At 36.2% G+C, this 17,197-nt stretch overlaps 1 protein-coding gene across 2 annotated transcripts in view; it reads left to right on the forward strand.

The window, feature by feature from the left end:
- PRKG1 (protein kinase cGMP-dependent 1) overlaps positions 1 to 17,197 on the forward strand; it is a 1,291,607-nt gene that overhangs the window by 76,824 nt on the left and 1,197,586 nt on the right. Inside the window, exon 1 of one of the 2 annotated variants that reach the window (XM_004607508.2) lies at positions 13,995 to 14,722. The exons of the other annotated variant lie outside the window; for it this stretch is intronic. Within the exon in view, the coding sequence (XP_004607565.1) occupies positions 14,412 to 14,722 (311 nt within the window). The 5' untranslated portion in view covers positions 13,995 to 14,411. Of the gene's footprint in view, positions 1 to 13,994; positions 14,723 to 17,197 lie in introns of those variants that run through there. 2 annotated transcript variants of the gene reach the window in all.

Below are 17,197 nucleotides of genomic sequence, written 5' to 3' on the forward strand. Positions count from 1 at the left end.
TAGAGCCTTAACACCTTAACTCAATTGGGGACTAAGCAGATTTGAAGCAGAATTTCATAGCCATGAGACCTGTAGTATTAACAATTAAGGTTAGACTTTCAGGGTTTTTAGATGGTTGTGTCTAACCTCCTAATTTAAAATTCCTTAAGGCTTTTTAGAAGCTTTCCTCAGCCTTTCACTCTCTCAAACTTCTAAGTATTGTATCTTTTTCACAAAGGTTCTGTAATTCTCAAAGCTTCAAAAAGGCACCGAGTATTACGTTCACCTCTCTGGGCTTCCTGCTTCTCTTAGGTATTAGCCTTTCAATACTTACCTGCTTAGGAATTTTCCAATGCCTTGAACGTGTTTAAGTCCAGAGATTTTAATTAAGCCTGGAGGGAGGATGGATGGTAACAAGTTAATATGCTATCATTAACTTATTATTTAAAAAGAAATTCATTTTAAAAATTAAGTCCTGAATAGATATCAAGCAACTATCAGTTAAAACAAAAAAGGTTTAAAAGAACCAGCTATAAATTTTGACTAATACTATTTTAAATTTTGATCATGATAGGAAAATAATAAAAGTAGATTAATTGTCTTCTTCTTCTTCTTCTTCTTCTTCTTCTTCTTCTTCTTCTTCTTCTTCTTCTTCTTCTTCTTCTTCTTCTTCTTCTTCTTCTTCTTCTTCTGCTTCTTCTTCCTTCTTTCTTCTTCTTCTTCTTCTTCCTTCTTCTTTCTTCTGTTCTTCTGTTCTTCTTTCTTCTTCCTTCCTTCTTTCTTCTTCTTCTCCTCTTTTAGGGTTTTGATCTTTTGATCTTAGGTCATACTAACAGTGCTCAAGGAACTCCTGACTTTGCTTAGGAGTCACTCCTGACGATGCTTGGGGAACTCTATGGGGTGCTAGAATTGAATCTCAGTTGTCAAGACAAGCATCTTCCTTGTTCTACTATATCTCCATCCCCAAACTATTTTTTTTATTTGAACTTCCAACTACATTTTCAGAGAAATATTGATATTTATTTTAATTCCTAATAAGAAAAAAATTGGATGATTTTTGTTAACTAGTGAAAAAGTATGCAAATTTATGGCTTGCATGAATCAGTTTTCTGTTAAGACTAATGTAAAAATGTGATAAAAATTGTGTTATAATAATGAATATTTACTTTTCATATAGTTTGCTAAGAGTCATTATTTTGTAGACTAGTTACACAGTTTCAATAACTGTCAGATTGTTGTCAGGTTTTCACTGTATTACTAAAGAAATTTTAACAAATAGTGTTTAATATTTCAAGGATATGTTAGTAAATATTAAAAGGAAGCCAATATGAGTTGCCTGTTTCATTTTAAAGTGGATGTGTTTAATACACAGTACTTTGTTCAATGTGAAATTGATTATTTGAACAGTAGAGGGTGCAATTGTACCTTTATATTTTAGATCTTGTGAATTTGTACTTAATACAAGAAAAACATTGTGAAAATGTACTACTTGTTGAAGCTATATACTACTTATGGAAATATATTTAAGGTGGAATTAGCCATTAAAAAGTATAAATTTATAATCAAAAATACTTTGCTATACTTTTTATTTTTAAGGTGATCAAATCTCAATTAGAAGTCATTTTCTAAAACATTTATTCAAAATAAAGGGATTCCTTCTATATGTAGAAAGATGCTCTCCAAGTTTATAAAGCTTACTATTAAGCAAACATATGTTTCATCATGGGATATCATGCTGAAGAATTATGTATATTGATGCATGTAATATGAGACTCCTGATTTAGAAGAAAAATATAAATGAAAACTATAGAGTAAAACAATGTGCTATCCTAAACAAGAGGGTTCTTACATTCAAGTTACAACTTGGGTCTTATTTTATCCAGATTTCAGGCAATTGCAAATTTGAAATCCTGATTTGCACTTAGACCCTGAAGCAGACATACTTTGCAGTGTAGAAGCTTCATTTGTAGAAGCTTTGGGATATGTGGACATAAAACTTTGATTTTTTTTATTTTTAGACTTGGCCTTCCATAGGTAGGTGTTTTATTTATTTATTTATTTATGTTTTGTGGCAAATCCCAGCATTGCTTAGAGCTTATTCCTGATTCTGTGCTTCTGCCTTAGTAGTTATTTTTTTATAGGGAGAATTTGGGCTCATATTTTTGTAAGTTTGACAAAAATGATGGCTATGAGGAGATTGCCAAGTACAGTAAATTTGATGGACTTATTGTTATGATTTTTTAAATGATATAAAACATGTAGAGAAGTATTCCTTTTTATGCATTAGCTATATGTTTGTGCTTTGATTAATTGAATAGCACCTTAATTTTTGGATTACTGCCAGCAAAAGTTAGCGGTACAAATGTTCAGTTGACTATGATATTATTTCATTGCTTCGATTGCCATTCACTCTAATATTCTGTAGAAAGGGAACCATAAGAAAGAGGGAGAGAAGGTAGTATATATGTCTACCTCAATAATTAAGTTATTGTATTAAAATAATTTTATAGACAAATTTGCTAATTTGAACTCTGTGTCAATTTGAACTTAGAACACATTGTAAATGAGGACATAAGGGAAGAGACAATATTAATAATCACTGTCTTAGCTCTTAGCTTGGAAGTGCCTCAGTTGGAAGTATTAACTTTAAAAATGATATCAATTGACATGAAGTTTTCTGAGATATTTTAGTTTTAAAAGGGACATAAAAGAAAAACAAAGGTCAGCTCCAGATAATGCTGTAATCTTTTGAAGGAGTAGCTAGAATGTGTGAAGAAGCCAAAAAATAAAAGTCGCATGTGTAGCTGATGCTATGGATGCTGCCAGGATTACAAGAAAGAGCATTGAACCTTGAAGACAATGCATTATAAAGCTAAAGAAAGAAAGACTGTGAGAGTATGGCATTTTAGAAGTGTTTCGAGAGGGTTGAGAGTCGAGGTGTAATCTGAACATGTGGTTGGGTTGATGCAATATTTCCATTAATAATTTCAGTTGATGGAGATTTAACACAATTATCCTGGAACTTAAACAGGTAAAAATGATCTCTTGCATATTTGACTTATCACATTCACAAAAAACACTCAAAATTATAGTGTACAGAAAAATCACTACCATATTTTTCATGCCATGATTTGCTATCACATTATAGAGAAACTTATCTGTATTCACTTCTGATATTTATTTACTCAATTCATATTTAATGATTTTGTAGTATACATATATAATCATGTGTACATGTAAATGTCCACACACATGCAAACATGTGTATACATGTGTGTTATATCTATATTCTAGGCTTATTTTCTTTATAATATTTTAGTTTTAAATGTTTTTCCTATAGTGATTAAGTGATTAGACATACATCTGAACCACCTGTGCAAAGTCTGCAGCTATATAATTATTTCTAGGAAAAACACAAGAATTAGTGCTATCTAATATTCAGACAGACATATGAGTTTTAGTCTTCCTGATTGAAACTTAGAATATATAGCAACACCTTCTCCAAGTCAGCCTAACCAACATTTCTGAGACTTACGATGAATGTAATCCTGTATAATACAAATGAAGGGCAAATTGTGAACCCCCATCTCCACATTACATCAAACAATATTTAGTTTAGTTTCTTTGTTAAATCTCTTGGAGGATAGGGGGGGAAAGAGATACATTTTCTTTGTTCTTGGTAGTGATATAGATACTAAGCCAATATTTGTCGAATTTATTTAATCCTGCCTTCATTCTTTCAATGCAATTCATAAGGGGTTAGGAGGTACTTACTAGTTATGGATGTGGGTAAACAGTACGGGTTATCTGCTTTCTTTGACTTTGCAGTGTAATATAAGAAACCAAGCATGTTAAACTATGGGGTCACATACCTGAACATGGGGTCATGGAAACTTGGAAACAGTAAAAGGTTTCTACATGCACAATGATCAAAAAACTAAATAAAATTGAACTGTCGATGCATTTGAGGTGCTTTTGCCAACACATATTCCATGTTGCATTTTCTGGGCTTAAAGGTGTCATGAGCAGAAAAAGTTTAAGAAGACTTGGTCTAACAGATAAAATAACTTAACAAATGTCCTTGCAATAATATAGGATTATAAATTGTGATAAATGCTATTATAAAAAATATATCATGGAGATTATTCAGACGGATTATTAGAGAAAGTGTTTTCTGAGAAATTTGAGAAAAGACCTGAACAATGAATCCATTCAATTAATGATTTTAAAGATGGAAGATAATAATGGAGATGCAGTGGGATTTGGATTTGAGAGTAATGAATCAGCAGAGGAATTGGGTTTCACAGCAGAAGTGGAAAACTTCACGCTCTGAAATGTTAAAATGAAATTGCTTGGTGCTTAGAGATTTATAAGAATGAAAGGTCAGTATAACACATATAATTAATTTATTAATCAGGTTGCTCTCATGATTTCAGTCCTATTATAATTTCTCTTGAATGTTTTCCTGACCCAAGCAATAATATTGTAACCAACCCTTTGAACAGAGGAAATTTTAGAAAGAGGAAAGGTGACTATGTATCAAATGGCAATGTTAGTCCTTCCTGTAGGCACCAAATTTGTTATATTTTCTTGGCTTTCTGTCATGTCATTGGCTGTGGTCACAGACTGAGTAAGCTGTGGTTTTATAAGAAAAATACTGGTAGTTGGCAGTTATGTTCAAGGGACCAGTACTGTGTTGTCGGCCCTAACATGCTGTGTTATGGAAATCCCAAAAAGCTTACTTATTTCAATTATATATTTTAGTTACTTAGTCATAGTTATATTGGAAAATTATGTTATGGAGAAGCATTATAGAAATAAATCTGTTTTATTGGCATTTTCTCAGTGTCTCCCATTATTGACGATGGCATTCTTTTAATTATACTTATTTATATTTTAATGAACTCAAGTGCCCTGATTTATACTTTGAGGAAGTGTATTGTGTTTCAGTAAGTCTTTTGGTGGGTGAGAGCTCTGAATTACAGTTATTGAGTTGCTCACAGAGCTATTCTTTACCCTCTGAGTTTAGCTATTACACCAGCTGTTACTTACTGTTGGTATTTTTTTAAATCTGTTTTCTTAAGTGGTTATTCCAGTTTCTCACAATTGGATATTCCCTGATTTCAGAACGTGGAAATTTTGCAATGTGTTAGTAGTTTTCTTTATAGCTAGATTAATAATTTAAAATACACATGGAGTATTAACATGCAAATTAATTTAAATAAAATATAAATGTAATAAACATTTAATTCCATTTTCAAAATATTTTACAGTTTTTTTTTTTTTTTTTTTGCTTTTTGGGTCACACCCTGCGATGCACAGGGGTTACTTCTGGCTCATGCACTCAGGAATTACTCCTGATGGTGCTCGGAGGATTATGGGATGCTGGGAATGAAACCCGGATCGGCGTGTGCAAGGCAAATGCCCTACCTGCTGTGCTACCACTCTAGCCCTTACGATGTATCTTTAACCAATTTCTTGTAAATATTTTGTAGCGTACTCTTTTAGATAATACTAACTGGACAAAATTGATTACTTGACATATTCTAAAGTTATTACACCTTAAAAACATCAAATAGCCTAAGGTTAATTGATTTCATTCCTGAAATCTTGAGAGAAGACCTGAATAATGAGTGTCAGTATAAACCAAAGGTATATATACATATATATACATATATTTGAAGTTTATGGTGTTATGGTAGTATGTTGGAATTTCTATGAATTGGAGAGAAATGTTCTTTTTTGGTAATAGTATTTCATATTTCCAGGGTTTTAAATTCCTTTGATGAGGAGATCTTATTATGTCCCAAAAGAGATAGAATGAGATGGCGTATTTTATTCCTCAATTTAGGCCCTTATCAAATTAGGGTAGAGTAAAAAATTCCATATTTATTCATCTATCATGCCTCTCTACTTTCACAACAAGGTTTGATTAGAAGATGGGGTTACCTTTCATCCTTTCATACCTATGGTATATGTTTTGCATGACTGTGAACATATGCATGTGAACACACACACACACACTTTAGTTTCATATGAATCCCCAGAGTAGTTGAAAAAGTTCCTTATGGTTCGAGTACAAGGAAAAACATAAAACTAACTCTATATGTCAAAGATTTTTTAACATAATCTCTGCATCAAATTAAAGTGTACCAGATTGATTTTTAACTACCTTTAAATGCTAAAACATATGAAGTAGAATTTTTATATGAATAAAGTCAAACTTTTATGTGCTTTAATAGTAAAATATCAAGTGAAAGAATAATATTTTAAGAATCTTATATGATACTTGGGTTCTAAACTTGCCTTTGCCAGCTTTCACAGTCTTGAAATTTTCTTAAACTTAAGAGTAAAATTAGGAAATTTTTTTTTTCTTTTTGGGTCACACCTGGCAATGCACAGGGGTTACTCCTGGCTCTGCACTCAGGAATTACCCCTGGCCGTGCTCAGGGGACCATATGGGATGCTGGGATTTGAACCCGGGTCGGCCGCGTGCAAGGCAAACGCCCTACCCGCTGTACTATATCTCCAGCCCCGGAAATTGAATTATATTGCCTCTAAAATTCATTTTAGCTCAAAGTTCTGTAATACCCATTATTAGTAAAGAATGAAAGAATGATGCCTTTGCTTTTGTTTTGGCGAGTTTGTGGAAGGGTCAGATGCCAAATCATGACAAATTTTGTGAGTGCCTTCTAAGTGGCATAAAGTAACACAAATAAATAATAAGGTGCATATGGAAATGCTTTTAGATTAGGTCAGTTTAACTTTTATGAGTGCTAACAAAATGTTACTTGCTGTCAACTTTTGGAGTAAAGCTGCAAAAGTGAAAATAGGCACACTTTCACAGAGTTCTTTATGATATTAACAACAGCAAATGCTTTAACATTTCACAAATAAATGTTTTGAAGATTTCCAGTCCCCTTTTCACACCAAATGTTGCTAGTCAACATAGACCTTTTTCTAAGGTGGATATGTGGTTAGAATTTTGGCTGGACGATAGTCTATGGAAAATTTTTTTCACAATAAGTCTGAATTAACTTTGACCTTTGAATAAAAATATTTTTACACAATGCTGTGACTCAAGATAAACATTGGATATTCTCTACCAATAGCAAAACAACTGTAAATGCACCTATTTTATATTTGCTTGTAGGAAGCATTGAAACTATCTGCTGTGTTTGGTAACAGCTTATTGAATATAGTTCTTGGATGAATATCACTCTCTCACTGTCACTGTCATCCCGTTGTTCATCGATTTGCTTGAGCGGGAGCCAGTAATGTCCCCATTCGTCCCAGCCCTGAGATTTTAGCAGCCTCTCCTTACTCGTCTTTCCCAACGATTGGAGGCTCTTTTCGAGGTCCAATTTGGATAAATATATTTCTGCTTAAATATGAACCATTAATATTGAAAGTATCTTTACCAACTAGATTAAATGCCTGTGCTCTAAAAAGTGAATTTTAATCATTATAGTCTGAACCATAAAGAGATTATTGAATGTTTTCTAAAAGTGTACACTGGACAAAGTAACTGATTTTCTTGAGTTGGTTCTAAACACAGCAAATCAACAAATACATGCATCGTAAGAGCCCCGGGCTGAGGCTTTCTCCTTGTTAAGAGAGTAATGCTTTCACAAGCATCAGGCACTGCCTCTTGGCCTGAGATTTCTATCCATTTGTTCTCTCAGCCTGCTCTTTCATTTACCAATTTGATTGCTGGACTTCTAACTCATGGTGCTTGTTATAAAAGTCACAATATAAAGAGGTTCTTTAATTTGAAGTTAGGTGATAATGTCCATTATGATGATGAGAGTGAAGAATACTGTTTTCCCTACTGAGATTTTTTTTTCCCTTGCTGGTTGCTTCTACTCTCCAAATCTCAGATAATCATATAGCAGAAACAAATAAATGTCTTAGGGTTTTACTCTTGCCTAATTCATTCCTTTAGTTTACTGATAGTCAATTAATCTGAAATTCTATTTTATTATGTTTATTATATCTTCATCACTTTCTTAACTTATTAATATTACACATTCAGTGACAAAATGTGGTATTATTTTTTAATTGAAATTTTAACTATAAAACATGCATAAAATGGCCAATTGTATCAACTGTCAAATGCCATTTGCAGTAAAATAGACAACAAAAATCATTGATTCTAGAGTAATTCTTGTATAACTCAATACTATCAAATATATCTGTGGAAGATAATTTTTAATATTTTATATAAAACATTTATTAATTTAGGAAATTAAAAACATTTAATAAATCCAAAGAATAACAGAAATTACCATTAATTATGTCTTGGCTATATTATGAGGATACATTATCAAGTATATATTCACTGTACTTAGGATACAGTAAAATAATATTTGCATGTAAAACATTTTGAAATTTCATGTTATGCATTTAAAATTATTTCACTTATGAAAATTACCCTAAACCTAATATATTTTTTAAAAAATTTGTTTTTCCTGGCCATTAGAAATGGGTAGCTTACTAAAGGGAAGCAAGAAATGTTCTTTTTGTTAGAACATAGATTTTCATGAGCACTGGTTTAAGCTAAGGCTGAATAATAACTTACCATAAATTTGAGCTCTAGAATATAAGAATTCATTTCAACTAATATTGGGCATGACACTAATTCAGTATTAAACCTTAAGCACATTAGCAATTATGGGACAGTGCACTATTACTTTCCAAGTCTCTGTAGTAAGTTTTTCATCATTAATGGTTTATACTTTTCTTCCCCAAGCAGACTTACAATTCACAGTGGTACGACTTCAAAACAGCCCAGCTATTAGCATTTTAATTTGTATTAATGCAAGTATATGTTCATGATGGCCAAATTTATTCCCTAAACACAGGCATAAGAATATTCATATTCTATGGAAGTTTATCAAATGGTAGGTGATTGAATTTCTGTGTTATATCTATAAGATGCCACGTTGAACAAATTACAGATTTCTATTACAATCACATAAACTTGAATTTTTGTCAGATAATCAAATTGAAACTGAAGTTCTGTTTTATCACTTGTCTTATTTATAGTCCACAAAATAATTACTGTGGTATATTATTATATATTCAAATAAGATTAACTGCTTCCTAAAATAGTCACATAAAACACATGTAAATGGGTTTATGTCTAAAATAATAGATCCGACAATGATTATATATACTTCTGTTGGTCCTACTTTTGTGTCAATAACTTTGAAAACAAAATGTGAAAACATTTATTATAAAGAAGTTTCACATCTCTAACTTTAAGAGAGTGACTAACAAACTCATTTTGCCCAGGACAAAGGGGTACCAAGAACTTTTTTATTTTATTTTATTTTTTGCTTTTTTTGGGTCACACCCGGTGATATACAGGGGTTACTCCTGGCTCATGCACTCAGGAATTAATGCTGGCAGTGCTCAGGGGACCATATGGGATGCTGGGAATCGAACCTGGGTTGGCTGCATACAAGGCAAACGCCCTAACTGCTATGCTATTGCTCCAGCCCCAAGAACTTTAGTTTTAAAATGAGGATGTCCCATTCAATTAAGTACTAAAATGGCCAGTTCTCTAAACCAGAATGAAAGTAGTGAAATGTACTCAGTTTTGGGCATGGGAATTTAAAACAACTATTTTATTCCTGTTTTGTTTTTTAGGACTTCCCAGATTTCTCTGTCCTCCTCTCCAATCCAAAGTCAGGCTAGTTACTGTTTAGGACACTCTTACCTCTCTGTATCAGAAGCAGGACATAGAAATATCTACAGTGGGGTACAGTATAAAGTGATGCGGGTCAGAGGCAAGAGAAATTGAGTTCTGCATCCAGTAGTCCGGATTTGAACCCAGGCTTTGTTATTCATTAAGTGGGTGACTCTGTATCTGCATTTTCTTAAATCTAAGTGGACACAAATGTTAAATTTGTAGAATTATATAAACAATGCCTATTAAACATTAATAATTCAATGATCTTATCCTTGTTGTTATCTTGATTATTATTAACAACTTAGAACATGCCAGATTGTTAAACATTATTTTTAGGTGGCTTTTATAACTTAAAAGGCTTTTTAAATCTTTTTGGTTTTGCTTAAGATTATTTTTGCTTTGTTTTTTAACACAGGATACATATACACATATGCCAATAGCCATTGAAATTTCAAATTCAGAATTCTTCAAAAAAGATTTAGTATCACTAAAATGGACAATTGGATGACAAAATCAACACAACTCATTTGAGGCTAATTAGGTTTTTGTGGAAGGATGATAAATTCTTCTGACTTTATTTTTTAACAGTCATTATCATAAAGACGCATTATTGAATGCCTCATCAAGTGATTCTGGAATTCCATTAAGGAAGGCATGATAATATTTACCCTCAATCTTGAGTGTTAAGTGCAATTTTGAAGAGCATCAGATTGCCATAATTTGTTCTGATCATTTTTCTTCTACTAAAGCTATGACAAATAGAAAAGTAGGTTGTTAATTGACTGTGGCATTCTAGAGTGGTACTTCTCAGTCTTTTGTGGAGTTTGACCACCTTTTGACCTTCTTCCTCTTGGGGATCTACCTGCTTTATCTTTTGACTCTCTAGTCTAACGCCATGGCCCCCCACTTACATGATTTTTCACTTAGTGGCTTTCTTGGAATATCCTGGGCTCTTGGGGTCTTTTTGGTCCCTAGTTGAGAAATACTGTCATAAATTTAGTTCATTTAAATTTTTATAACAATAAATATATAACAATAAGTTAATGCAATTCGGTTCATTTAAATTTATAACAATAGCATGTAACATTAAGACCTAATCCCAGTGTAGGCAATGATGGAAAGTTGGTGTTTGTCATTTTGCTTCACTCTATTTCTGACTGTAGTAGCCACTTTCTCTTGAGCAGAAAGTAGACTTGCAGCTGATCTTTGATCTTATAATTTGGCCACTGAAGTTTGCTGTGAAACATATAGGAATACTTAGTTGGTAAAATTTGTCTATTAAAATATTGTTGCAGAATCTTGATTGCTTTCTATCTAAAATTAGTTTTCAACTGTCACCAAGTATAATGTAAAAATGTTAAAGAAAATATTGGAATCACTAACAAATCTGAGCTGAAAACTGGGTGACCTCTGACCAAAATGATGAGACCAGAGAGTATTGATAAAATACCTAATGAAAATGGTTAATTTGACAGAGTGAAAAAGAAACTCTAAAATATGGGTTTTTAATAAAGAATGATAAACATTTTAAGGGATCATTAAATGTTTTTTATTTTGTATGCTCGGGTAAATCTATTTTTTATACTCAGTGTCTTTTAAAGTGTAACGCTATTATTATAATATTTATGACATCTTAGTATTTTGCTTTTGTTGCAATATTCCCAACTCCATATTGAATTTATAATAGAAAATAATTTGTGTCATAGGAGTTACATTGGAAATTAAAATGTAGCTAAACCATTTTAGTCTACAGATATAGCATAAATGTATATAGATAGCGTATAAATAGTGAAACTCTTTACACATTCAGCATAAAATAGCATTTTTGTTTAAAATGAGTTTAATAGTAATACATTTGATTGAAGTATTTTATTTAGTTTTGGATTTGGGTCACACCTAGTAGTGCTCGGGGCTCACTCCTGGCTCTGTGCTCAGAGATAACTCCTGGCAGGGTTTTGCAGAACTTTATGTGACGCTAGGGATTATACCTGGGCCATCTGATGCAAACAACCTTCTTGCTGTACTATCTCTCTTGCCCATGAAGTGTGTAGATAAATAAATTCACACACATATGTACACATATTTTTTTTAAAGTAAAAGAAAACATGATTTAGTTTCTATTTTTCTCTTGTACCTATAGACTTTCTACGAATTAGGAAGAATTTCCTTTGGTTCTTCAAAGACCAAATAACCCCATTTAAGCCTCATGCAAATCTTTAAAACATAGCTCTCTGCTTAGCAGCTGCCTAATAGCATGTCTTTTTGTTTTTGATATATTTTTAAACATAAACTCTTTGTCTCAGGACTCTTATAATAGATCTATAGGAAAAAATTAATATAGTTTTAAACATTTTCCCATGAAATTTAAGAATTCCCTTAGGTTAAATAAGATAAGAATTTGGCCTTTTGCCTAGGAGAATGAAAATGTCACAGAAGTGCTTTTAGAATAGAGTTAGTTATAAGAAACCACAATATTCCTGCTTGGTTTATTTTAATTAAAACAACAACAAATCAGAACTGTTCTTTACTGCTGCTTGTATTTGTAAATTATTTATGTTTAGTTCATTACAATGAGAAAGTTTAAGAAATTATCCACTTTACATATTGCATTCTGGAGGGGTTCATGTTGGAAGGCAGATTAATGGAGTGATTTATGTCATTTGTACAAAAAGATTCAGATCATAATCTGTGTGGAAGACTGAGATTTTATATGCTTTGTCATTTAACAGCTTTGACTTTAGAAGTACACTTCAAATCAAAGAGCTAGTTCACTACCCATTAGATTACTCTTCCCCCTCTCAATAATCCCCCTTCTCCCCACAGAAAGTAGTGAATTCCAAAGCAAAAGTGAGAAAATCTTTTTGAAATTGATATATGTGTACTTGACTGAGTTTAGATTACAGTGAATAGTTCTAATTTCCAATTCAGGTTTGGTATTATTTTCTGTCCACTTCGTTTCAGTGTTAAGGAATGGGCAAACAGAACCCCGAGGGATTCAAACACTGAATTCCCAAGAATAGTAATTAAAGTGAGCGAATAAAGAAGCTATAAAATTAGCTGAGTTAGTGAAGATTTAGACAAATATTGAATTTCTCAGACAGATGGGTTGCTGACTAACTCATCATTTGGGGACATATTGAGTGGACAGATGTAGGTGGTAATGTCCAGTTTGATGCACCCCTTCCTTCCTCCTCTGTATGATTTTCTCATATTTGTGTCGGAATTGTGTCTTGATACTCAAATGGCAAAATAAAATGCTAGTGTTGTGGTCATTAGAAAAGTAGTGCATTAAAAAAATTTTTTTTGGGGGGAGGGCACACCTTGAAATAATCACAGAATTACTAAGGGCTTACTCCTGGAGTTGCGCTTTGGGATAACTCAGCTGGTGGGCCTCTGAGGACCTAAGTGGTCCTGGGAACAAATCCAGGTCCCTTTTTATGCACAGCAAACTACCCTACCCACTGAACTCTCTGGCCCATGAAAGCAGTGTTTTTGAAAGGTGTGGTTCAGTTACAGATGCACTTTTCTGGAGCTGAACAAAGGTTTCCTCTCACTCCCCACCTCCCCTGCCCATCACACTCCCCACTCCCCAGTTCAGCAAAAGCTGCAGCCAGGCCCACTGATACCAATTAGGAAAACTAGCTCAATTGGGAGGGCGAGTGGAGATGCTGAGCAGTCTTCTGGGCTTTTGCCTTTAAAACAGAAAAAAAAAAAGGAAGGGAAAAATAATTTTTAAAACGGAAAAAAAAAGGAAGGGAAAAATAATTTTTAAAAAGTTTATCAATTCGAGTTTGGAGTGGGCAGAAAGGGGAGTAATTAGCAGGAGACTTGGACTGGGGAGTGAGTGGAGAGGGAGGGAGACCAGAAGCTCCCCTTTGAAGACCAGAGAGGTACCTGGCTATTCTAGGAGGAAGCGCGCCCGGGCAGGGACGGGGACGTGCCATCTTCTCTGGAGGGGCAAGTTTCCTTCCTCTGCAGCTGGAGCCACCTGTGCGAGGCGCTCGCGGTGCAAGAGGGGCGAGCTGGGCGCAAGCGGGGCTGAGAGCTTTGCGCAGCGGGCGCCGCGGTGACAATACCTCCGGGACGGCGAGCTCCGAGGACACCCCGAGTCCGCTCGGCTCTCGAGCCCAGCCTCCTCCGGACTGCAAGACTCGGGAGCTGCTTGACGCCTCCCCAGTTTCCGTGGGGGGTCCTCCCTGCTCCCCCTCCCCCTCCCCGCCCCCGAAGTAGTGCCCCCGCCTCGCTCCGCCCGCACACCCTCAGCGCGCCCCAGAGGTTTTATCAGGCACCCCACACGCACCAGTGGCTTCCTCCGACACCGGGGCACGAGTGACCAGGCACAGTCACAGCTGCTGCCTCACACCCCCGCCCCTCCCCGCAAGTCTCCGGCTCCCACTGCCGCTGCGCCTCGCGGTGACTCGGTCCCCGGCGCAGCAGCTGCGCCCAGCGCGCCCACGGTGTGGCAGGTTCCAGCCCGGCTCGGACCCGCCGTTGGGCTCAGCCCCGCGCCCCGCCGCGCCGCCGTCAGCCCCGAGAAGTGGCAGCTGCACGGAAACTCGGTGGCTGGAGCCCGCGGGACTGGGCATGCTCAGAAGCCAGGGCTGGCTTGGGGCTCAAGTAGGAAGCTTGTGCACTCAGAAGGCAGCGGCGACTTTGGGGAAAGTTGAACGGAGAGGGGAGGAAGCCCCGAGACGCGGAGCGGCGGCAGGAAGGAGCCCCGGCAGCCCGGAGGAGCATGGGCACCCTGCGGGATTTACAGTATGCACTCCAGGAGAAGATCGAGGAGCTGAGGCAAAGGGATGCTCTCATCGACGAGCTCGAGCTGGAGTTGGATCAGAAGGACGAACTGATCCAGAAGCTGCAGAACGAGCTGGACAAGTACCGCTCGGTGATCCGGCCAGCCACCCAGCAGGCGCAGAAGCAGAGCGCGAGCACCTTGCAGGGCGAGCCACGCACCAAGCGGCAGGCGATCTCCGCTGAGCCCACGGCTTTCGACATCCAGGATCTCAGCCATGTGACCCTGCCCTTCTACCCCAAGAGCCCACAGTAAGCAGGGGTTAAGCGCCGGGTCCAGGTGGCACCCGGTCGGTGGGGAGCGGCGGGTCTCTGTATTGTCTGTCGGCCCCCGCCCCTCCCGCTTGCCATGTCTGTCTTCATCCACAGAAATGTTTCGTTTTAACGGGCACTTCTTGCGGGGCTGTGCACGTTTCTCAGAGCCAGACTCACTGCACCCTACGTTGCCTTCGTGTCCTTGTCAGATGCCAAGCCATTTTTTTTTAAAAAGCATTATATACATACACATACATCTATCGATACCACCTACAGCACATAGAGTTTGAACGTGCCCCAGGTGTGTGTTCAGTTCGACCGTGAGTGTGTGAGTGTGAGAAGAGGAACAAACCCCCTCGGTTTCCCTAATGCCCTGGCAAACCTGTCCAGCTGGAAAATCTTAAATGCAGGCTCATCAGACTTAAAATGAAATGCGTCTGTCTGATAGCATGCTTACTTTCTTGGCTTCTGGGGCTCTCCAGGTTTTCTCTACATGCTGATGATTCACACTGTCACCCTTCAAACCTGATGTTCTGTCATCATCAAAGTGTCCAAAAAAATAAGTAAATATGCAAGTATAAGGGAATATGTATTTTTTTTTTGATTTCCTGAATTGGATGACATTTACAATCCACAAATGGAAGCGTAGTCTGTTGATTTAAAAAGAAAAATCACATCTGAAAGAGAATATTGCTTATTTTCCATAAGGAACTTGCGTACGGTCACTAATACTAACGTGGTGCCTTCACATCCCAAGAAGGATGCGTAGTTCCAGGGTCGAACACAGAAAAGTAAACTTACCTTTCTTGATAGTGTGATCACATTGCTTGCCGTACTCCTGGCTCTGGAGGCAGCCACTCTAGTATTTTTCTAGCGTCTAGAAGACCATGCAGGTCTGCTGTTAGTGGGCTTCATAACTGGGGTAGGAAAATTGGATGAAACTTGACACAGGCACACCTCAACTCAGAGTCCTGGAGTGATGTAACCATCACATACCACTTTATTCAAATAGTAAAGTGGCAAGAATGTGAAGTCAATAAAGAGTAAGGGCAAGTAGTGTGTTAAATTAGTAGATGGTGGCATAATAGATCATATGAATTCTCTCCTAACTGCATCACGGTGTCTGCATGATACATATTACATAAAATTATGTGTCCCTTGGAACCCTTTACTTCATAAACACAAAGGATTATTAGTACAAGGAGTAAGGAAGACTGTGCTTGATTGTTCCCATTGCTACTTCATTGGAATTTGGGGAGTTGGTAAGTTTGTACTTATCAAACCCTCAGAAAACTTAAAAGTTGTATCCAGGCTTTTTTGATTCCCACAGACCATTGGCTCTTCCTCGTACAGGTTTAGCTTAAGGAGGAGTTTGTATTCTTTGAGAGTCTGGGAAACAGACAATAAAGATAAACATTTTTGAGGTTCTGACCTCACTGAGTTGTCCTGATAGTTTTAGTGGACTGAGATCTGCCTGGGAAACCCGAGTGATCTGAGTCCACTTCAACATTCTCTGCTAAATTAATTTGCAGTCCTGACATGCTTGCCTGTTTTAGCTAACGAGGTACATGGCCATCTCTCCTGGGCCAAGTTTTGCATAATGAAAAAATAACTCAAAGACAGCTCTCTGCACTTAAAAGGCTTTCTATAGGATCTCATTTTAGTATCTGCAGGACTTTGGCATAACAGCAAACGCTGCTTTTGTAAAAAGACCATTTTAATAGGTTTTATAATGAAGCATGATCATGCTGGCTGATAACTCCAGTTAAACATTCTATCAGAGAAGATGTAAAGGAATCTAGGCAGTAAGGAATGAAGTGAAGAATGTGGTAAGTTTTAAGAATGCTTCGGTGCTTGACATGTAGAATAACTAGATGTTTTTAAAGTCCATAATGGAAAAGAACATAGATTGGCCAATAATTCACAACATTGTGTTAAAATAAACATTTCCTCTATTGAACAATCCTGTGCGTTCTATCATTTATTTAACAACTTTAAAGAAGTCAGCTAATAAGGTGTCATCATAGTGGTTTTGGTGATCCTTAAGATTATATTGAAGAAAACTATAGAATATCTTCCAAGCTTAAATAATTTTGGAAAAACATCTGTTCTTTTTTTCACAGTTACATAAAGAAAACAGAATAAAATTGGTTTAAGCAGCTGAGTGTACCTTTTAGAAGGAGAGAAGTATGTTGGATGCAAAATGATGATACTGGCGTGGCATTAGAATAATTGTGCAAGATAGTTCCACAAAGAATTAGGGAAACTTTCCAAGTCAAAGAAGACTTATTTGAATTTCAGTTTATTTCAGTATAAATGATTTGATTATGCAGACTTACTGGCAACAAGTGTTTATGTCTTTATCTTCATCTTAAGTGCAACTTAAATTTATCTTTAACTTTCACCAAATGGTTCTAAGTTCATTCAAATTAGAATGAGACTATTTAATAATCTAATATTGATTTCAAATTC

Source organism: Sorex araneus, chromosome 11, assembly GCF_027595985.1.
Source record: "Sorex araneus isolate mSorAra2 chromosome 11, mSorAra2.pri, whole genome shotgun sequence".
In the NCBI taxonomy this organism is placed as follows: domain Eukaryota; kingdom Metazoa; phylum Chordata; class Mammalia; order Eulipotyphla; family Soricidae; genus Sorex; species Sorex araneus.